Raw genomic sequence first — 22,404 nt, forward strand, 5'->3', positions numbered from 1 at the left:
ACTGTAAGACCGGAGATTTATCACTAGTTGAGTTTGAAAAGTTATTCTGCAGGGTTAGACCATGAATGTTTATCCGTATACCAGTCTCCCTCTTCCTTCCTATACGTGTTCTCTCCAACCAGAACCTTTCTCAGAACTAAACCCAAGTATCAGTCATTATCTTTCTTTGTGGTTAAACCTGCTATTATTGCCAAGAAAGCTTAAAGAGGATGTTAACGATTTTTCATAATCGATAGCGACGATATTTTCTATTTATCCTCGGTCTTTTCCGATATTGGTCATTAACAATGTAATTTAATTCTTCAAGTTTTTAGATAGAAAAACAAAGATAGCTGCAACATCGTTTTGGAAAAAAAGTGATGGCACTCATAACCTCAAATTTTGGGGACAGTCCCATTAAAAGAGATATTAGACAACTTTTAAATGATGATTTGCGCATTTTTCAATGACAGGTCTAACAACTTTTAACAACTTTAAAACTCTGTGGAAAAACATCTTATGATATTATTGAATTAAAGCAAGGTGCTCCAAGAAAAACTTACAGAGTTTTCTTTATTTTAATCTTCCCCTTTGCTTGTTTTTTTTTTATTTTATCGACATTTTTAAGGTATTACTAATAATTTTACTTGAAAAATGTGAGTGATATTTTTACACCTCATCTCATACTAACAACACTTGAAATTGATTAAAGCTGTCAGTAAGGATGTAATGTACCCAATAATTCAAAACTCCAATCATAGCAACTATATGCTGAACTGATATATGTTCCTGGTCCAAAGTATGGAATGATGTAGGATGAATTATCTGCAGGTCCTAGGGTCTGGGTAGAGATTAGTATTACATCTACCAGATGTCCTGAAAGTAAAAGGAATATATTAAGATAAAACAAAATGAAATATCAGAATTAGTAATTTTTACCATTTGCCTGTGTTTACTTAGTTTAAGTTTCCGTTTTTCAATCTCTATCCCCCCCCCCCNTCGGATGAGAAAATATCAAGAATTAGATGTTGATATGAGGGTTAGAAATGATTAGTGCTCACCTATGAAGAAGAATCCTAGAGTAGCAAACTTAAGACAACCTATTGCAGGGTATCCTAGATAGAACCTGTCAATACCAAACATACCCAGGAACACGGAGAGGAGTAGGGCTGTATCGAAACTGTACCCGTTGGTCCACAAGCACTCAACCTCCTTCAGAAAGGTGGAGTTGCAGAACGGTGTACAGAGGATACCAGGCGCAGCTTCACAACGGGTTAAACCCTGAAAATTATTTTGATTCATTTTGCGGATTTCTTGCCGGGAAATATGGTATTTGAAATTTTACGCAGAAAATATCGACCTTCCACTTATCATACCACGAAAAAAAATGTAAGTGCGTAAAAAATCGCTTTATAATATGCTTCAAATGTTTTTCTCCCTTTAGCCGATTTGATAATATTTAAAAAAAAAAAATGAAAAAGCTAAAATCAAAATAGACATACCCTTCCTTCCTTGGTACAGTTGACTAGTTGTTGAGTATCTGGATCTATGTCGAGTTGAGTACACAGATACTGAGCAGGGAGCAGGCTAGCTCCGCAATCTTCAACCAGAACCTCACCTGCTCCAGGTATACAATCCAAACTCAAGCATATCTTAACATCATTTTATCAATCTTATTATTATTGTCTCTTAAATTGTACACTGTAGAGGATGAAAATCATCGAAAGGGGATTATAAAATCCGCAAATCATTCTTCGAATAACAAGTTTGCAAGTAGTGAAAAAAAGCTTTTTTTAATTGAAAATTTCTCTTGACTTTTATGTGTTTGTGTATCCATGCTGTTTAACAATTAAGTTTATATGAAAATTTAATTCGAAAGTCGTCTTCTTTGTATTGATATAATCGCCTACCACTGTAGAAGAAACTTAAACGATATTGCAAACGATTGTCATGTGGCTTCCCTTACTTAGTATGGGTAAACAAGTTTGAGACAAATATTGCATCAGAGTAAACCTTTCTAACAATCAAAAAATTCTGATTAAATAATTAAATTCCTTCCAAAAATAGGAAATGCAATTTAATATAAATGGGAATCTATATATAAATTTGGCTTTTCTGTCTGTTTGTTTGTCTGTCTGTTTGTATCCAATAAACGTCAAAACGGCTGAACCGATCGAGCCCAAATTTTTTGTGGGACATCTAGGGACCCCTAGGGAAGGTTTATGAATGATCAAAATTTCAAATATTTGTCTCCATCAAAATTCGATCGTCATTAAATTTTTGAAAATTTTGAAAATCCACGAAATTTTTTGTGAAAATCCGCGAATTATTTTTGTTTTGTTTTACGATGTACACAAAGAGAACATGTTCACAATTAATTTAGAAGATGGGCGCGAAGCGCCATCTATGGCTAGTTAATAATATAAAACAGGAGATAAAGGGTTACCCACAAAGGATGAGACTATACAGACGACAGTACGGAATTCAACCAGTCCTTTCCCTTACATGGTTTCCTGAACCTGTATATTTCTTTCCCAATCCAATTTGTTTACAAGTACCTCTATGGCGTTATAATAATTTCAACCTTCTTTTGTCAGATCGGTAATTTCCTAGTATACGATTGGATCCACCCTCCCTACCCTCTCCCCTCCTATTACCTAGCCTAACCCTAAATATATATGTACTAATTTTGTTGAAAATTGTTGAAAATGAAGGTCCGTCCTGGCCGCAGCGCTCGGCCCTCCTAACCTGTCCTAGCCCCAGCGATCGGCCCAGAAATTGTCTTAACCTAACCTATAACCCTAAAAAAATAAAAAATAAAAATTTTTGCTCAAAAATAAGTGGTCATGCAGAAGCTTGATAGGAGGTGGCGGTCCAAAAATCGTATACTAGGACGAACCCGTCAGATCAGAGTTTTAGGTGGTCATCAAAGTTTCATCCTTAGTGGCTAACACTGTATATAATCCTACCTTAGTAGTAAGTATAAGAAGAATGATGATGAAGAATGAACGATAAAGTTCCATCAGGAGAATCAGGAGAAACAAATATATTGCATTAAACTACGACATGTAGTTTATCGAGCTATCAGTCTGAAAGTAGAATAAAGAAGTGAATAAACCAGTGGAAGGATATTTCAAGTTTATCAAGTCCGGATTTGTCTGGTTTCAGATATCCTGGTATCCAGCTGTTAAGTTATTATCAATAATGATGTCGTGAACTAATTTTCTACTCAAATATAGTTCAACACTCAAACCATGGATATTCATATCACTGATAAGCTATGTGACACTGTTAGATGACTTTCTACGGACGGGTTAATGAGGCCAGACATGATTTGTTTCTCTCCCATTAGATAAATAAGATTTGCAGTGTTGAATCAAGTATATTGACAAAGGAAAGCAGGTATAACACTGTTCACAACACAGATTAGAAACATTATATACTTATCACACAACCTCGTCATACTCATCATCCTTGTTGGTTCAGTTGATTACAGGACATAAAACAAAATTGGATTGATATTCAAGGTTAACCACAAAGGATAAGCCTCACAAAGAATATATAAGTATGAAACGGGATTGATTTAAGGATGTGTATACATGTTGGAGTAGGATGGAGTAAAATATAGGATTTGAGTACGCTTAATTGGGTTGGAATAGGATAAAGGATTGGAGGATATAAAATTGAAGTAGAATACAAGATTGGAGTAGGATATGATTGCAGTAGGATATAGGATTGGAGTTAGATAAATGATTGGAGTCGGGATATAAGATTGAGATAGGATTTAGGATTGGAGTAGGATATTATAGGATATTGGAGTAGGATAACGTATCGGAGTAGAATATAGGATTACAGTAAGATAAAGGAAGAGAAGAATATAGGATTTGAGTAAGATATAGGATTGGAGTAGGATATAGGATTGGAGTAGGATATAGGATTGGAGAAAGATATATGATTTGAGTAGGATATAGGATTGGAAAAATAAATAGGATTTGAGTAGGATATAGGATTGGAGAAAGATATAGGATTTGAGTAGGATATAGGATCGGACTAGGATATAGGAATGGAGTAGAGTACACGTGAGTTGCCTTGAGTGTCAGAATAAAAATGAAGAATGAAGAAATTTGTTCATTCTCCATTTTGGATAAGTGGAAATGGAAAAATCAAAATAAAAGAAGTTTTAATATAATTTTTCTGTTCTTGATTAAATAATTTAAACAATACAGCAAGGATTTTAAATAAATTTTATTATAATCACAGGATTCTGATGTTAACATGTTAAAACTTATAAATGGGAAAAACTTCCTAATAAAATGCATCTTTACTTCTAGATTTCTAGTTATAATTACTGGTATCAAATATAAATATGGAAATCATAGATAAACGAATTTAAACACCGAGTGCAGTACAATTTCTCAAAAGGTATTATCGGAAGTACATAAGCGACTAGACAACAGTACGTTTTTCACTGTACAATGTATATCGACAAAATTAACTTTAAAAAAAACAAAACTATTCCTCACAAGGCATTGTAGTAGACGATTACGCATCGAAAGTGAACAATCAACATGATTCATCTAGCCGTTTTTTGGTTTATTATTCAGAAGGATTTTAACATTTTTATATCATGTTACAAAAATCAAATTTATGAATTTTTTTACCCTTAGACAATGATCTTCAGGAGAGATCTGAACATGTTTAAACTATGCAGTACAGCACAGAACAGTACAGTACAGTACAGAAAAATAAATATGTAATTACATAATAATTACTCATGGTGTACAGTAAAGCTCAAATCCACACAGCTCCAGGGTTCATCATGGGTTTCAAAATATCTTAGATCAAAATTTTTCTAAAATAAAATAAAAAAGATTAAGATTTTTCATAACTGTCAAAAATAATAAAAAATGGGTGCCCTCTAAAAGGTTTTATTTAAAAAAAAATATCTATTTGTATTTGTTTTACCAATTTAACAGCTCTAAACTTGAGGTTCCGTAGATGGAAGAGTCCTGGTCTAGATACATTTACTCCAAGATTTAGAACTAATTCATCCTGTTTAATCCATCTCATCCCATCTTAAATAAAAGAGAAATGGTAAAGTGATTCTATTTCTACTCTTCACCCCTTAATTGACACTTCCCATGTGTAATTTTTCTCCTCAAATTCTTACTTTCTGGGTTTTTTTTCTCATTTTAAAAACAGCTAAAACAGCAGCCCAAGGCTATCGAGTCCGCCTGCTGCTGATCTGATTTTTCCCCTCTCTTTAACATGTTATATATTTACTCGTAATTTTAAATTGTAAAATTGTTTCCGCAGAAAACAATGATTTGATTTCATTTGATTGTTAAAAAAATATATTTATTCAAAATTCTGTAAAAAGATTTTTAGTGATACTTTTGTGGAGAATACTTGAAACAATTGATGGATAAAAATTCTATTTTATTTCTACCTGTAACTCCGGTCCATCGAACTCCTCTTTCAACATCTTGTAAGCAAAACTGTAACAAGATTCCTCCTTCTCCGCTTTTTTCTCCGTCCTGTCCTGAGAACTCAACCCGAACCCTGACTCCGGCAAACGGATTTCTGTAGAAATCATGCAAAATTTTTCTATCATACTCTACTTCTACATTAACAGGGTAGTGAGGGAAGGGTATCTCAGTCTCCTCCGTCCTGGAGTCGAATGGTTTAGATTTGACGAGGAGAATGGTTTGTCCTAGGACGGGTTGGGAGCCTACTCCTCTCCACATTAAAACCACAATATCAGCTGAAAAACAAAAGCTCCATAAGAAATAATGGCATTAAATCAATCAATTCTTTTAGTTAAAACTAAGTTTTCCTTATCTCAAGTTGCAGGATTCCTTGACGGTAAAACAGACGACTAATGTGTATCATGTAACAACAACAAACCACAAAAAGAAACAGAAAACAATCTTAAATCCAGCAAAATCCTTACTTTTTAAAAATGGTGGGTTAGTTTTCCGTCCAAGGTTGAAGCTGAAAAAAGGTTTAAGAAAATCCACGAATGGCGGAGAAGAGATTGAGTGTCCCTTGTTCTGAGGAGTAGCTAAACTTGAGAAATGCAAGGATCCTCCCTTCAACTCCTTGTTCTGGTTCATCGGTAGGTTCACTAGCTCATCCAACACACTGGACTTCTCTATTCAACAATTAGAATCAAGATCTAATAAAATCATTGACTTAACAATTTTTAGACATATTTGAGTCTTTAAACTAAAGTTATTCGTACTTCAGAGAAATTGTCCTCCTTAGATCTTAAATCCTTATTCTTCAAAAAATTATTTATATTTTAAGGATCACAGGAGTGCTTTGTGAAAAGAGCTCTAAGTCTGTCTAAGCTCTACTGCTACAATAGTTCTACTAATGTGTTATTAAAAACTGTTATAAAATATTTGATTTGCAATGGCGTGATATTATGTTTGTAAATGTTTAATAAGATTTTAAAAAACTCTACAAGCTGCTGTACTAAATTAAAATGATCAAGAATCTAATTTCTTTCAAAGCGATTACATTGTTTACAACTTTACATCTACTTAATCTTTGGATTCTGTACCCTTTAGCACAAATTTCTAATGAAGGAATATTTACTGACCTACTATCACAGATTTGAGAGCTATTGATACTGAATCCCCCCTGGATACATTAGCACAGGTTCCAGTAGATTCTATACTTGATAGCTCACGTTCTACACTCACAAGGGTTACCTGAACACAAGGGATACTTGAAAACAAGGGATAACTGAACACAAGGGATACCTGAACACTAGGGATGCCTGAACACAAGGGATACCTGAACACAAGGGATACCTGAACACAAGGGATACCTGAACACAAGGAATACCTGAACACAAGTGCTACCTAAAGACAAGGGATACTTGAACACAAGGGATACCTGAACATAAGTGCTACCTGAACACAAGTGCTACCTGGACACAAGTGCTATCTGAACATAAGTGCTACCTGAACACAAGTGCTACCTGAACACAAGTGCTACCTTGACACAAGGGATACCTGGACACAAGGGATACCTGGACACAAGGGATACCTGGACACAAGGGATACATGAACACAAGGGATACCTGGACACAAGGAATTCCTGAACACAAGGAATATCTGAACACAACGGATACATGAACACAAGGAATAACTGAACACTAGGGATACCTGAACACAAGTACTACCTGAACACAAGTACTACCTGAACACAAGGGATACCTGGGCACAAGGAATACCTGACCACAATGGATACCTGAACACAAGGGATACCTGAACACAAGGGATACCTGAACACAAGGAATACCAGAACACAAGGGATAATTGAAAACAAAGAATACATGAACATAAGTTTTACCTGAACACAAGGGATACCTGGACACAAGGGATACCTGAACACAAGGAATACCTGAACACAAGGGATACCTGAACACAAGTGTTACCTGGAACAAGGGATACCTGGACACCAGGGATACCTGGAACAAGGGATACTTGCACACAAGGGATACCCGAACACAAGAGATACCTGGACACAAGGGATACCTGAACACAAGGGTTACATGAACACAAGGGTTACATGAACACAAGGGTTACATGAACACAACGAATACCTGGACACCAGGGATACCTGAACACAAAGAACACAAGGGATACATGGACACAAGGGATACCTAAACACAAGGAATACCTGAACACAAGGGAACCTGAACACGAGGGATAACTGAATATAAGGGATAGATGAACACAAGGGATAACTGAATATAAGGGATAGCTGAACACAAGGGATAACTGAATATAAGGGATACCTGGACACAAGGGATACACGAACACAAGAGATACCTGGCCACAAGGGATACCTGAACACAAGAGATACTTGAACACAAGGGATAACTGAATATAATGGAAACCTGACAAATAAATTACCTAAACACACGGCTTGCCTAAGCACACAAAGGGGTCCCGCTTAAACTTCATGGCCCTTATGTAACTAAAAGCAATAAATGTTTTTTAAATTGATAACCTGAGATATTTGAATATTCTCTAAACATCCTGTCCCATCTTTGGTCACATTCTTCAACCTTCAAGAATATATATTAGATTTAAATATATATCATGGGTACTGGTGGAGTAAAAAAGACTAACATTTACAAAAAGAGCAATTTTTAGAATGCCATAAATGAATTGTACACCCTGTCAGGGAGGGGGGAGGAGAGGGGGGTCCACAATAATCGAGTAATTTTGAAAAGTTCTTATCTGTCAATAGTCGATATTATTCACTATAATAACTATTTATATTTCCGTTAGATTAAATATAGTTCTCAACCCACATTCCTAAGCATACTATTTAGAATAAGGTTTGCTATGTCAAGAAGGGAAGAGGTAGGGGGGCCGGGTGTGTATGTAAATGTATGATCGATGACAAAGAAAGCTATGCCATTTATATTTTTTGGTTTTTATTTCAATATAAAATAAAACCCAGCGTTGTATTATCTATACCTGAGTATAAGGTTTGAAGTATCAATATTCTCGTGAACTGCTGTTGGGTAGGAGAGAGCAGAACACTGGAGAGAAGGGAGGATTCGTAATCTCAGGGGTATATGTAGAATACGGTAAGGGAGCTTCTTATCCGGAGTGTCAGAGTTCTCATAATATAGATATACGTCCTCAACCACCTCGGGACCAGTTGATGGACCTTAAAAATCATATTTTTCAGGAATATCAGGAAAGATATCTGGAAACCCCCCAATACAATCCTATCTTTCGGTCCGATATAATGAATAGTATTTTGATACCCACTCATCCGACCCGGAAGAGAGTAACCTACGTGTCAAGCTGGGTAGGTAGAGTTGGATGGGGATTAGAGAAATTTACGAAAGGGAGTCCATATAAAACCGTAAAAACGGTCGGGGAGTTAAAACTACTCGATATTTTCTTAAAACTATTAGTTCGGATCCCTTTACCTCGGTTTCCTCTAGGTCAGTTTCTATAGCATCGAGATACTTTTTTAAAAAGACAATCAATACTTTTTAATAATTATGACAGATAATTTAGCTAAACTTGAGAGGAACGAATTTCCTCCCATTATTTGAGAGATATTTTTTATTTTCTCAAAAGTTCTGAAGACATAATTTCAAGTGACCCTAGCTCTATTTCTAGAGTGGAATGTCCCATTCACATAATAATAAACAAGGTAGATATCACCGTTTTACCATCTTAAAATTTGTTAAATTCTAAAAGTTTCTTAGCTCCACAAGACAAGACAAAACCACACTTAAAAATACTCATTTCTCTGGAAGAAAAATAGGATAATTGAATTTTGATCAGACCCAGATAAAAGGGTACTGTTGTGAATCAGACATTCCACACTATAACATGGAGGGTCACTTAAATGTTGTCTCCTGTCCAGTGTACACATACCTTTAATCCAGACTGGTAGTTTAGCCGAGGATTGAGATTTAAGTTCTCCAGCTAGAGATTCAGACAGAGGAACCGATAATATATCAAGACAGGTCTAAAATATTATATTTTCAAACCATATTTATCTATTTTTCTAACAATTAAGAAGATGAAATGTGCATTTTGTTACTTGAAGAAAGTTGTTTAAAGAAATACATGTAACTTTCTTGCACAGATTTAATTCTTCAATAAATATTTAAGTAAAAATCAGAACATGGGTCACAGTCAAGATTTTTTTTACAAAAATTAAATAAAAATAAAAATAGGGGAGTCAAATTAAAATAAAATCCTAAAAATTTACATTTGGTGTTTCTTTATAAAAATTCTTTTTGTTATTGTTTTTTCCTTATCACATAAACATTATACATAAATGTCAGCGAAAACATCGAAAAAACTATTACTTATCATTTGTACCTGTGACACTGAACCGTCCTCCTTCAGAATCCTAAGAGGAGGATACTGTTTTTCCAGTAAAGGATACTCAAACATGGATTGGGACCGGGGTTTTCCAAATGAGAAGATACCAGGAACGGTTGAGACTATATGAAGGTTCTTGAGTCCCATGCTGCCAACGTTCTTTATATCTAACTCTATGCAACGCAACTCACCTAAATAAACCATGCATTGTACAATGCTTTGCTAACATCCCGATCAGAGGCGTATTGGGGTGGGCTGTGAGGGCTCAGCCCCCCCCCTTAGAATGATTTATTTCCAAGAGGTTTTTGGGCTCCAAACTATATATTATATAATGAATCTAAAACCATCACTTCAATGCTTGGAAGCTTCTAAAAATGCTAACTTTATGTTAGGAACAATCTCACGTGTATTCAGGGATAGACATATTTTTCTTAATCTGTATAAACAATATGTGAGATCCCATCTGGAATTTTCCGTGTTTGCTTGGTGTCCCTAGACAGCTGCAGATAAAGAAGTATTCGAACAGGTTCAACGTTGAGCAGTCAATAAGATATCAGGATTTTCGGGTAGAACTTATGTAGACTAATTGAAAGAACTAAAACTTAAATCCCTGGAGAACAGAAGAACTTATATCGACATGGTGCAAACATACAACAGTATCCATAGTTTGATGATGTATCAAGTGATACTTGGTTTAATTTAGTTGGAGCAGGAGAACATAGACTTACTCGCCTAACAGCAGATCCACTTAATTTGTTACCCTCCCGGTCGATATTGGAACAAAGATCCAATTTTCATAGTCAAAGAGCAGTGAATGTATAGAAATCCTAAGTCGTTTAAAAACAATTAGAAACGACATGCTGGAAACATTGTTTGAATAAAAAAATGATAAAAATAGTTAATCAGTGAATCTGTAGACTCTTAGCAGATATTCTCAATTTACCCCTAACGGGGGGTCTACTGGGGTCTAGAGATAAATTCACCAAAATAACTAAAAATCCCTCTGAAAGGTTCTGTAATACTCTCTGAAGTCCTGAGTAGTCTCCTAAAGTCACCCCTAATCTTTATTCTCCTCCACCCCTCCTCCCCTAATAGTTGATCCCCACTCCCTCTTCATGGGAGTTGTGGAAAGAGATGCCAAACACTTGAATGATGCATATAGCTATAATTGTTTAACAATTATCTGTAGTTAAGCGAAAAATGAGTGGGATGGGGGTAATTTTATGTGAAAGAAAAATACTAATAAGGTTAAATTTGAAAATAAATGGCGCGGATCGCCGAGAAAATTTGTTATTTGTTAACTACTTTTTAGGAGAGGAAAACATAACTTTTTCAGATGGGGCAAGCTCATTTTTTGCCTACCACACCTGATTTTAACATTTGCCCAAAATTCCCAGGGGGAAGGGGCCCCCCTGGGATGCTCAGGGGGGGGCAAGAGGATTACTGCCCACCCCCTGCGTACGCTACTGTTCTTATTTTCACCGAGGCCTTACTTTTTTATTGTTTCAATCTTCAATGTTTCAGGTGTTGAAGATTAACGTTATCTTATACAATAGTTCCGAATTCAAAATAAACTTGACTAACCTGCTAGAAGATTCTCTGGGAAGCTCAGAGACGCCGTGAGGAGAGGTTGCGGATCCCGAATATTAACTTAAACAAAATATTGATTAGTTTTCTTAATGTAATGATTAAAGCTATTCAATCGATTACAGTTACAGATATAAATCTTAGGGATTTTCTTAATGTTCTTTCTATATATCTCTCCGAGTATGAATGCATGGGATTTATCAGCTTATTAGTTTATTTATCTAAATACATCTGTTTAAGAAGTTATTCTTGTTGTATCAGCTCTCTATGGTATCTAAGAAACTGTGGTTTGTCTTTTCCAGTTCAGTGTCGGTCCCCCAGCCCTTATATACAAACGGAAGATTAAACTCTACGCCTGTATTCTATAAAGATCTGAGGTGCACTACTGTCCAATCTTCAGGTCCTATATTTTGCTTTGACTCAGAGACCAAAGAGAGAAAGGGGGGAGGGGGTTTAGTATGAGTAACCAATGCTTTAAATATTACATTAATTTTAGATAATAATGATAATGTTTATAACCTGTTAAACGATGATCTTGAGCTTGAACTATTTTTGTTTTATGATCTTTAATTGCATTTTGTCTGCGACCAACAATCTAAATCATAAGAAATTAAAATAAAACAACAATGGCGCAACTTTTTTTTTTATTGAAAACGCATCTATTAATTTATCACAAAATATTGACTGAATACATAGAGAAAACAATGGGTTAAAGGGATTGTAAGCGTACTTTCATGATACCCTCTTTGCAAAAATTAAAATGCCCGATTCACAACGGTACCTTTGAAACCTTTATCTGATTATTAATCTGGAAGATATTGTCGTTTTTCTAGGCTTAAAAATGTTTAATTCTGAAATGTTTTCCTTCAGTAGCAAGTCATTTTTGGTAGTAAAACCAAAATTTAAATAATCAATTAGTTCAAAGTTATTAACTTTGATACCTAATTCATACTTGATAAGACAAAGCTTTAAAGCTTTTAAGGGTACCGTAGTTAATCTGACATTGCCATCAAATGTGTCCCGAAAGAAATCAAATATAGAAAATTCTTGATTTCAGTATCAATAAAAAATAATAATAATTATTTCACCTGAAAATATTGCTTGCCCCTGATCTCGTGATCAGTGGGTTCCCGATCAGGAAAACTAGGTTTGAGAGAATACTCGACACCGATAATATTGAGAACTCCCGGAGAACTACCGGAGATCTCGAAAACTACACTCCTACTGGAGTTACTCTCTATAATAACAGACTCCAGAGGGATTGCTTGTATACTAGCAGAGGTGGTCTTCTCCTGCTTATCGTTGGAGAACACCTCCCCATGACTTGTTGTAAACCTCCAGAGCAACATCGACCTCCTCAGCACCAGGGGGTTGTTAAACGAGTTCTCGAAAGGAACGGTCACAAAGATCTTTTCTCCAACCACGCCCTGAATACGATAAAACACAATGAGAGAAAAATTTGGTATTTGGTGAATAAATCTCCATAAACAGTTTTCACGTTAAAATATAAAAAATTCCAGTTGAAGTTAAACGTATTTTGAACTCTCAATTATCATTTTTAAATTATTTTTTCCAGTCTAGCAAGAGGATCAAGAAGCTAGAAAACTTCTACCTGAGGTGTAAGATGGTTTTCTGTGTTCTCTGTAAAAAGTTGTTGTGAGGTTTGTGAGTGAACAAGAATTTCTTGACCAGTAATACCCTCTACTATACACCGCTCTACAGCCTACACAATCAATCAATCAAACAAAAATGCAATCTTTCCGGGAAGGGAAGGGAAGGAAAAAGAGAGGGGGAAGGGAAAGGGAAAAGAAAAGGGGAAAGAAAAACGTAATATCAGGAAGATAATCAATCAAAAAAATCTATAAATCAATAAATCAAACCATCTATGAATAAATCAATCAATCAATAAATCAACAAATCAATTCGCCATCAAAATTCAACCAAAATCAGTATCCATAATTTACCCAAAAATCAAGCCACAAACAAAAGTTTTCCAAACATACACACAAACTAATATCAAATTCATAACATTATTAAAAATATAACGAATAACAACCTGCCAATGTTTAGGTATCTGAGACATATTATTGTTCAAGGAGACAGAAAGCTGTTTGCATATTATCTTAGGAACTGTGAGAACAACCACGGACTGGTATTCCTTGTGCCGGGCGTGGTGAACCAGGAAGTACTCCCTCAAGTGAACCATCTGCTGAAGGGGGTTCCGCCCGGTGGAGACGGACATCAGGTTGTTGAAGAACTCCGAGGAGGTGGAGAAGTCTTTTAGCATGAACTTCTGGTGACCAAGAGAGTAGAGAATGTGTTCTGATGACAGTAGCCAGCCTTTCCCGTCGTAAACCTTAAAAAATCTTAATTAGAAAATGTTCAAATATATCTAAAATGTTTGAACCCACCTGTGCTCCTTGTCTATACAGACGAGCCGCATGTTTCTTACAGCTTCCTGTTTTAGTAAACCTAAAAAAATATTTATTGTTAACTAAAAGTAAAAGCATCCCAATAATAAAAGCAAATAAATTTTTACATTGCAAATTTATGTATCTAATTTAATAATCAAGGCCTTAAAAGAACTATAAGCGTAATTTCAAGTGACCCTCCATGCAAAGATGGCAATGCTAGTTTCACAACAGTACCCTTGAATCCTTTATCTGATGAATAATGTGGAAGATTAAGCCATTTTCTCAGTTAAAAATGTTTAACTCTGCTATTTCTTGTATGTTTTCCAGCGTAGAAATTCGTAAGTCACTTTTGAAGAGAAACCACTTTGATTCATATTTGATCAGACAAAGTTTTTAAGAATACCGTTGTGAATCGAACATTGCCATTTTTGCACGGGGGGGGGGGTCATTTGAAATCACACTTACAGTCCCTGTAAGGAAAATAGAAAACGCATTCATATCCCTAAGAATGATAGGATTGAAAGGATTGGATACCTGTATCCTGAGAGGACTATGTGAAATCCGTATTTCCGTACACTTGGAGGATTGGAGAGAAGGAAACAGTATCCAGCTTGTTCAAGGAGCATAGCAGACCTAAATATAGTCATATAAAGCTACAAAGTATGTATGTCACAAAATACTGCAGTAGGGACAGTACGGGGACGCGCCTGCCTGTTTAACCAAGCTTGACGGTACATGAACGACATCGCGTGACGATGAAGTTAAGTCTCATTTTTCTAGACCTTTAACTATCAGATATTAAAATGAAACGAAAATAACTACCTGAGATCGCTAAGCTCATTCGTCATCCTTATATAGCTCTTGGAGGCTTCAACAAACATCCCTTGCTGCTTCAAGCACAGCGCATCGAAAAGCGTAGCCCTGGGATGAAAATTAAATTAAATTTTTGCCAAACTTAGGCCCGACGTGCTCTCTAGATAACAATTACAGTGAAAGCCAGAAAACTGTGGAATAGAAATACGACATTAAAGCAATCATTAAAGAATATTTTATTTTGTTACAAATAAAATAGTTTTAATAGCTCTCTAATTAAAGTAAATGTGCCTGTATACACTGCACAATTGCTGTGTTTCATGTTCACTGATTGTTAAACTTGAGTCTAAAAGTCGTCTTCCATTCCAGTTTATTGGTTCTCACTGTATTAAGGTAAGAGGTGAGACAAATTACGAACTTAATGTTTTTTTTTGGATGAAAAATGGTAAGAATAAAACCTGATGGCGAACTCTGGAGTTTGGCACAGAGTCAGATATTTAGTTATTGCATCTTCCATATAATCAGGACGATATTTCTTCCCTGGACGGAGTAAAGTTAATTCTTGATAGAAGAGTTAGGTTCCTATCCTTGATTTATTCTAGAGTTAGGTTCCTATCCTTGATTTATTCTAGAGTTAGGTTCCTATCCTTACTTCCACTATACTTCCTCTATTCTAGAATTAAGTTCCAAACCTTACTCCTATCCTTGATCAATTTTAGAATTAGGTATCTATCCTTACTCCTTTACTTTATCTACTCTAGAATTTTGATCCTATCCTTCTGTCCTTGATCTATTCTAGAGTTAGGTTCCAATCCTTACTCCTATACTTGATCTTTTCTAGAATTAGGTATCTATCCTTACTCCTTTACTTTATCTACTCTAGAAATTTGATCCTATCCTTACTTCTATCCTTGATCTATTCTAGAGTTAGGTTCCTATCCTTACTCCCACTATCCTTGATCTTTTCTAGAATTAGGTATCTATTCTTACTCCTTTACTTTATCTACTCTAGAAATTTGATCCTATCCTTACTTCTATCCTTGATCTATTCTAGAGTTAGGTTCCTATCCTTACTCCCACAATCCTTGATTTATTCTAGAGTTAGGTTCTTATCTTTACTTCCACTATACTTGATCTATTCTCGAGTTAGGTTCCTATCCTTACTCCCACTATTCGTGATCTACTCTAGAGTTAAGCGGCTCCTATCCTTACTCCTTTACTTAATCTATCCTAGAGCTCTGATACTATCCTTACTTCGATCCTTGATATATTCTAGAGTTAGATTCCTATCCTTACTTCAACTATTCTTGATCTATTCTAGAGTTAGTACCCTCTCTAATCCATCTCTGCTACTCCAGCCAATCCTAGATCTTTCTAGAGTTAGGTTCCTCTCTCTTTCATCTCTTGTACTCTAACCTATCCTAGATCTATTCTAGAGTAAAGAACCTCTCTTTTTCATCCCAGCTACTCAAACCTAACCTTGATATATTCTAGAGTTATATCCTTACTCATATCCTAGATTTATTCTATAGTATAGATTCCTATTTTCACTCCCAATCCAATCCTAGGTCTATTCCTATCCATTTCATCACAGCTAGTCCTATTCGAGAGTTAGGACCCTCTCTAGTTCACCTCCGCTACTCTAACCAATCCTAGATTTATTCTTTCTCTTTCATCTCAGCTACTCCAACCTATCCTAACCTATCCTATCCTAATCCTTCTACTCTAACCTTGATCTGCTCCTGAGAGAGATATCATGAACATCGCTAGAGCTGTTAACTCTACAGCAGGAGCATAGTAGGGCCAGGCTTCATCAACCTGGATAAGAGACAAGCTAGATAGCCATCTGGAGCTCAAGGGACAATCTTAATTCCAAATTAAAAATGTTTGTTTACTTTTCCCGAAAGCTGTCAAATCCAGTGTGTTCTAACATTTGATTTTTTGATGATGCTATTTTTAATTACTTAAGTATGTATAAATAGTAATATTGGTGTACCTGAAAATCTTTTTTTGCTGTGTAGTAAAGATTGTAGGATTGTTTATACATTTTCATTAGAAAGTATAAATCTGCCAGCTTACGCACCTAATATAGAAATTTTTCATTAAAAGAATTGAATGGTCAAGGGTCCAAGGTAAAGGTCAAAGGAATGTCAAAGGTTAAAGAAATGTCAAAGGTCAAAAGAATGTCAAAGGTCATGGGTGCAGGGTGATAGGTTTTAGGTCATTTGTCACGGCTCAAAGGTTATTGGTTACGGGTAAAAAGTAATGGGTAATATGTTAAAGGTCATTGTCCACGAGTAGTTGGTTACCGGTCAAATGTCATGTCATGGGTCACAGGTCAATCGTCATTGCTCACATATCAAATGTAAATTCTAACCTGGAGTTCAGGTGCATCCTTGCTGTATATAACACTGTTCCCTGCTGCTCCTGGGTTGGTTTTGTTACTCCCAAACCATCGTTTAGCTCCGGAGAATAAACTCCGGGATTTCCTGTTAACTACAATTTCGTGGATTTGTTTCATCTGCTTCTCAGCGAAAGGTATGACCACCTTGAGAACTAATTCTCTCATCATACTCCTGATTCTATCCAGATCACTTGGACTCAAACACTTGGCTATTGAAGCAGATGTCGCCTAAAATTTATTTTTCAAAAACTGAATAGTATCTAACAATAAACTGCAAGAAGAGTATCCCTAGAAAGATTACACTGTCTGATTCACAACGGCACCCTTGAAATTTTTATCTCATCAGTAATGGTAGAAGATATTGTCGTTTTTCTAGGTTTTGATTAATTCTGATAATTTCAATATTTTCCTGCAGTAGAAATGCGCCAGTCACGCATGTAGAGAACCACAATTGAAAATAATCAGTTTTTAAAATTATAAACATTGATATTTAATTCATACTTGATCAGAAAAGGCTATTTAGGGTCCTGTTGTGAATCGGGCAATGTCATCTGTACATGGAGGGGCACTAAAATTAAGCTTACAGATCATCTTTATAAAAGGCCTTTTATAAAATTTTTTTTTTTGGTAATTGGTGATGACGAAAGGCTTAAAGGAAATATATACTACTGCTTTATTTTTTTTAGCTTTACTTAACGGGACTGTTTTTGGAATTCATGTGAACCACCGTTTAAAGAGGGCATGTCTGATGAACAAAGGTACTCTGATCAATCATGTGGAAAATAACGTCGAATTTCTAGCATGAAAAGTATTTATTCTGATACTTTCCTCCGTTGTTTCTACTAGCAGAAATTAGCATGACACTTTTTAAAAAAAATCACAATTGAAAATAATCAATTTTAAAAAGTGAAACTTGGATAGTTCAGTCAATGATGAACAAACAAAGGTTTTGAGGGTACTCATGTGATTCGGTGGTACCCCTCTGATGTGATTCGGTGGTACCCCTCTGAAAATGAAAGTTCACCCAAGGACGTGGTTTAGCCTAGGGGGTGCACTTTTGGCGAAATTTTTTTTTGTGCACCCCCATAATAAACCGGTTTAAAGAAAAAATAAAGTTGAAAATCTATACTAATCTACCTACAGGCTGACCATTAGTCAAAGAAAAGTAAAAAATCTGAATATATATGCAAGTTTAATGTTTAAAGAATTAGAGCCTGCCTCTATCTCTAGGGGGGCACAGGGGTACCGCCCCCCCCCACTACGCGCCTCAGTTTATCTGGAGTTACGCCTACAGTCCTTTTAATGTGGATGGTTTGTATGAAAAGCAGTAAAAATACCTGTGTTAAAATAATTTGATTTGTTTGCAAAGCTGGGGAGTCAACAGGTTCCTGAACAGCTAAAGGATGTTCTAAACTCAAGGAATCCTAGAAAATTGTAATTTTAAACTTCTTAATATTTATTAGGCCTTAAAAATGGCTAAGCAGTCATTATGAAAGCTCACTGCCCAACATGAATTATGTTATTTTTAGCACTCGATTAGTCACTTTTACCAAAATAGTTTAGAGTGAATATAATGAAGGTTGATTAATCTTACTTTAGTAGCTTTATCCACGTTTACAATCCTAGTTACAGGATTCGGAGAACTAACAGGCTGGGAGCTACATCTTCTCAGTTCAACAGTTGTAAATCTATGACTGAACTGAATCCAGTTCTCAGCTACAGGGTTGGGAGAAGGTGAGGACTCATCCATAATATTTCTAGAGTTGAGGTGGAGTAGATGGCAATTGTTTGCATCGAAAGCGTTCTGAATCTGAGTAAACATGTTCTCTGCCTGCATATCTGTGATTCCACTGTTGACATCATGAACAAGGATATAGTATTTTAATATGTTCGGGGAGAAATATGGAGTATTGGAACCAACCCTATCATGTTGATACTTATGCTGAACCTGAGACAAGGTTCGGAGCTGTTCTACAGGATTGGAACACTGGGTGGAGACGGCAAAGATGCATCCAAACTGATGTTTCAGATATTCATGCTCAACCACAGGCAGGGTTTGGAGGTAGAGTTTCATCCAGAGATCAAACCAGGGCGTGAATCCCGGAGCATCAAGGGAGATCTTATCATAATGTTTAGTCACCATCTCGCTCTCCTCGCAGTTCTCCTCGCTCAACCTCTCCAGGAGCAGCTTTTGGTTGATCAGCTTCGGAGAATCCCGGTTAAGATCCTGGAGGATCAAATGAAGGTTCGGAACATTGTGATTAGATCCGTCCACATCCTTGATAGTCACATCGGTTCCAAGTTTAGAAAAGGGTTGAAGAATCTCAGTGAATGTTAAATTATTTTTCCCAGCAATAATTTCGACATCCTAGAAATAAATGAAAGGATAAAAATGCAGTCAATCCAATAAATTCGATAAACCAATAAACCCAATGAACCCAATGAATCTTATGAACCCAATGAATCTTTTAAACCCAATGAATCTTTTGAACCCAATGAATCTTATGAACCCAATGATTCTTATGAACCAAATGAATCTGCTGAACCCAATGAATCTGCTGGACCCTATGATTCTTCTGAACTCAATGAATCTTATGAACCCGAATAATCTTTTTGAACCCAATGAATGTTATTAACCCAATGAATTTTTTGAACCCAATGAATCTTTTGAACCCAATGAATCTTATGAACCCAATGATTCTTATGAACCCAATGAATCTGCTGAACCCAATGAATCTGCTGAACCCTATGATTCTTCTGAACTCAATGAATCTTATAAACCCGAATAATCTTTTTGAACCCAATGAATCTTATGAACTCGAAGAATCTGCTGAACCCAATGAATCTTATGACCTCGAAGAATCTGCTGAACCCAATGAATCTTATGACCTCGAAGAACCTGCTGAACCCAATGAATCTTATGAACCCGAAGAATTTGCTGAACCCAATGAATCTTATGGACCAGAAGAATCTGCTGAACCCAATGAATCTTATGACCTAAGAATCTGCTGGACACAATGAATCTTATGAACTCGAAGAATCTGCTGAACCCCATGAATCTGCTGAATGAATGAAGGAATAAATGAAAGGTACCTGACTAGCTAGAACTGAGAGAACTGGACTGTAATAATCCTGGATCCAGTCCTGGATTGAGGTTCGCTTCCGAACCGACATTGTCAGTCTGAAATATTCAAATACGAAATATTTCTTTACATGAGAATTTCTTTAAGTATAATCTGGAAATTCTGGAATGAATTATCAGGATCAAAATTGTTTCAGCTAAATATTAATCACGAAGCATTTAATTAGCCAACAAATTACTGAAAGCTATGAACAGGGGTTCAGGATTTAAACACATCAAAATTTTGTTTACATAACAAATGCTGGTATCCATCCAGCATCAAAAAATGTAAATGCTGAATAAATGATTTTTCTTATAAATTTAATGTTTATATATATACAAATCATTAATTTGTAAATTTTATACGACATTTGTCACGAAAATGGAATCTAAAAATATAACATTGTCACGCCTTTTATGCATTAAGGATGAGCCTGACTTATAAATAACATATGATCATACTGAATCGTCATGATACCACCATCTTGTTTTCTTGGGGTTTTTAGAACATGTTCTCACGTAGAAACTATCGTCTGAGGGCCGCACTTTATCTTTGGCAGATGCGAGCATTGAAATAATCGATAAACACACTGATTCAACAGACAGCGCCGGACTCCAGTCGTCTGTTAGGATTGAGAGACAGATGTGACCATTGCTATAGATATGCTGATGTACAGGAATACTGTCTCCGACGAAGACGACCTCCGGAGAGTCGAACGGATATTTCATCCCGAACTTGAACTGAAGGTTGAAGGTTTCCCCTTCATACAGGGTCTTAGTTGGACCAACCAGTTTTATCTAAATAAATAACAGATATTATAAAATCCGATAATTTAGTTTTAGAAAATTTTTAAAATTTGATGAGTTGTGTTCAATGAACTTTACGACATATCAGACTATTTTGTACGTTAGCAATGCATACCTTTTTTAGGTTGAATAGGCCTAGAATCAAAGTAAAGAATTAATGTAGTTTTAAGACAAGAAAGCTTAGAGAAAATCCAACGTGCAGTAAGCAATAATTCTAATTCCAACTTATCTTCCCCTTTCGTTTCATTGAACAACTAAAACTTATTTAATTATAGCTCCACAGTTAGGTCTTTACTCGAAAAAGACCGCTGGGGGCGGAACCAGGGGGGGGCGGACTTGAAAAATTATAAAAAGAACAATGACAGAATTTTATAGATCACCTGCCAAACTCCTAAATCTTCTCCTTTCAGAGTCTCCTCCGATAGTTCTAATCCATCTGGAGGCTCCGTAGCAAATGATTGGAATTCTTTCTTCAACCGTTTGAGGGCAGGACCAGATATTTTACTCTTCTCTCCCTCCATAGAGAAGAATTTGATCAGTTGGATTCCATATCTTGAATCTAGAACATATTTATAAATATTTATATATCTTTAGACTAACTAAATTTAAAAACGTATCATTATTATTCTAAATTAAAGTTTCGTCAAATAAGTTTATGTCCATGATCAATTTCTTAAGTTCAGACCAGTGGTTACAATAAAAATTAATTATTTTAAGATAAAAAATCGAGTATCGTCCCCTGACACAACTTTACACTGCATAATGGGCCCTGGACTAACCTTTTTATTTTTACGACAAAAAAACTTCGGACAATAAAAAAATATGGATTTAATAAAGTTTGATATTGGATATTTGATAATTATTATTTTTATTTTTAAGGAAGTTTCAGGGTTTTATCAGAATAAAATTACGGGGCATTGAGCTGGCCCAGACACAGTTGTTTGTGTGTACAGTGTACAGTGTCCGAGTGTACTCTGCTACAAAAATAGAAAAATACCCTAATAGTAAACAAACCTATAATTTATCTTTGATTGTGTTTAAAAACACTTTTATTTAAGTTTCTGTAGATATTTTTATTTTTATTATTTAAGGATTTGATCATATTGTTATCATGAGAAAGACTCGTAGTCCAGTATCGATTTTCTGAAATCTTATGAAACAATGCCCAAAACTATCGCATCAAACATTCAAGCAAACAATTGAGCCGTAGCCGACTGTTGTTGGTTTCTAGCCGATTTAGAACTTGGAGTGTCGATTTTAGGGTCTGTCCTAGAACTTGAGGCTAGGTGACTGAGCGCTGAGGCCATGAAGTTGCCGATTTTTATTTTCGATCGTATTTTTCAGCTTTAAATTGTTGAGTCAAGGTCTTGAAAATGTAAATATCCGGGGTCCGTCCTA

General features: G+C 35.7%; 3 protein-coding genes across 5 annotated transcripts; all 3 read right to left on the reverse strand.

Moving 5' to 3' along the window:
* Positions 1–16: 16 nt before the first annotated feature.
* Positions 17–3,092, reverse strand: LOC111699857 (TM2 domain-containing protein CG10795). Its single transcript, XM_023470613.1, has 5 exons — positions 2,949–3,092; positions 1,482–1,631; positions 1,041–1,260; positions 769–855; positions 17–136 (listed from the first exon to the last, which is right to left on the reverse strand). Exons 1-5 carry the CDS (start codon positions 3,000–3,002, stop codon positions 42–44), a joined length of 606 nt encoding a protein of 201 aa, XP_023326381.1. The 5' UTR covers positions 3,003–3,092; the 3' UTR covers positions 17–41.
* Positions 3,093–3,341: 249 nt separating this feature from the next.
* On the reverse strand, positions 3,342–20,265 carry LOC111699834 (trafficking protein particle complex subunit 8). Of its 3 annotated transcripts, XR_002764839.1 has the most exons (25): positions 20,172–20,265; positions 18,673–19,446; positions 18,416–18,502; positions 17,052–17,306; positions 16,671–16,757; positions 16,405–16,492; positions 15,133–15,214; positions 14,684–14,782; positions 14,396–14,494; positions 13,859–13,919; positions 13,504–13,803; positions 13,060–13,170; positions 12,536–12,874; positions 11,967–12,042; positions 11,445–11,510; positions 9,858–10,051; positions 9,405–9,498; positions 8,484–8,679; positions 8,008–8,065; positions 6,587–6,698; positions 5,933–6,133; positions 5,429–5,743; positions 4,945–5,054; positions 4,238–4,831; positions 3,342–4,067 (listed from the first exon to the last, which is right to left on the reverse strand). XR_002764839.1 is itself a non-coding variant. In XM_023470575.1 (24 exons), exons 1-24 carry the CDS (start codon positions 20,250–20,252, stop codon positions 4,748–4,750), a joined length of 3,969 nt encoding a protein of 1,322 aa, XP_023326343.1. In that variant the 5' UTR covers positions 20,253–20,265; the 3' UTR covers positions 4,209–4,747. The 3 variants fall into 3 exon arrangements, 2 of the variants coding, with proteins under 2 accessions (XP_023326343.1, XP_023326355.1); XM_023470575.1 differs by lacking the exon at positions 3,342–4,067 and having other exon boundaries at positions 4,209–4,831; XM_023470587.1 differs by lacking the exons at positions 3,342–4,067; positions 4,238–4,831; positions 4,945–5,054; ... (1 more) ...; positions 5,933–6,133; positions 6,587–6,698 and adding an exon at positions 7,643–7,843 and having other exon boundaries at positions 20,172–20,259.
* Positions 20,259–21,592, reverse strand: LOC111699876 (ubiquitin-conjugating enzyme E2 W). The gene is made up of 2 exons (XM_023470636.1): positions 21,387–21,592; positions 20,259–20,997 (listed from the first exon to the last, which is right to left on the reverse strand). The coding sequence occupies exons 1-2, from the start codon at positions 21,525–21,527 to the stop codon at positions 20,656–20,658; spliced, it is 483 nt and encodes a 160-aa protein (XP_023326404.1). The 5' UTR covers positions 21,528–21,592; the 3' UTR covers positions 20,259–20,655.
* Between the last annotated feature and the right edge of the window lie 812 nt (positions 21,593–22,404).

Source organism: Eurytemora carolleeae, unplaced genomic scaffold (genome assembly GCF_000591075.1).
Source record: "Eurytemora carolleeae unplaced genomic scaffold, Eaff_2.0 scaffold47, whole genome shotgun sequence".
NCBI classification, from domain to species: domain Eukaryota; kingdom Metazoa; phylum Arthropoda; class Copepoda; order Calanoida; family Temoridae; genus Eurytemora; species Eurytemora carolleeae.

Coding starts and splice junctions, on each gene's coding strand:
- LOC111699876 (XM_023470636.1), bottom strand. CDS start 21,527: ATGGAGGGAGAGAAGAGTAAAATATCTGGTCCTGCCCTCAAACGGTTG. Junction 20,998..21,386: donor AAGATTTAGGAGTTTGGCAG/GTGATCTATAAA, acceptor TTATTTATTTAG/ATAAAACTGGTTGGTCCAAC.
- LOC111699857 (XM_023470613.1), bottom strand. CDS start 3,002: ATGGAACTTTATCGTTCATTCTTCATCATCATTCTTCTTATACTTACT. Junction 1,261..1,481: donor ACTGTACCAAGGAAGGAAGG/GTATGTCTATTT, acceptor AATAATTTTCAG/GGTTTAACCCGTTGTGAAGC. Junction 856..1,040: donor TCTAGGATTCTTCTTCATAG/GTGAGCACTAAT, acceptor TTTTACTTTCAG/GACATCTGGTAGATGTAATA.
- LOC111699834 (XM_023470575.1), bottom strand. CDS start 20,252: ATGTCGGTTCGGAAGCGAACCTCAATCCAGGACTGGATCCAGGATTAT. Junction 18,503..18,672: donor ACGTGGATAAAGCTACTAAA/GTAAGATTAATC, acceptor ACAATTTTCTAG/GATTCCTTGAGTTTAGAACA. Junction 4,832..4,944: donor AGTTTAGAGCTGTTAAATTG/GTAAAACAAATA, acceptor ATTTTATTTTAG/AAAAATTTTGATCTAAGATA.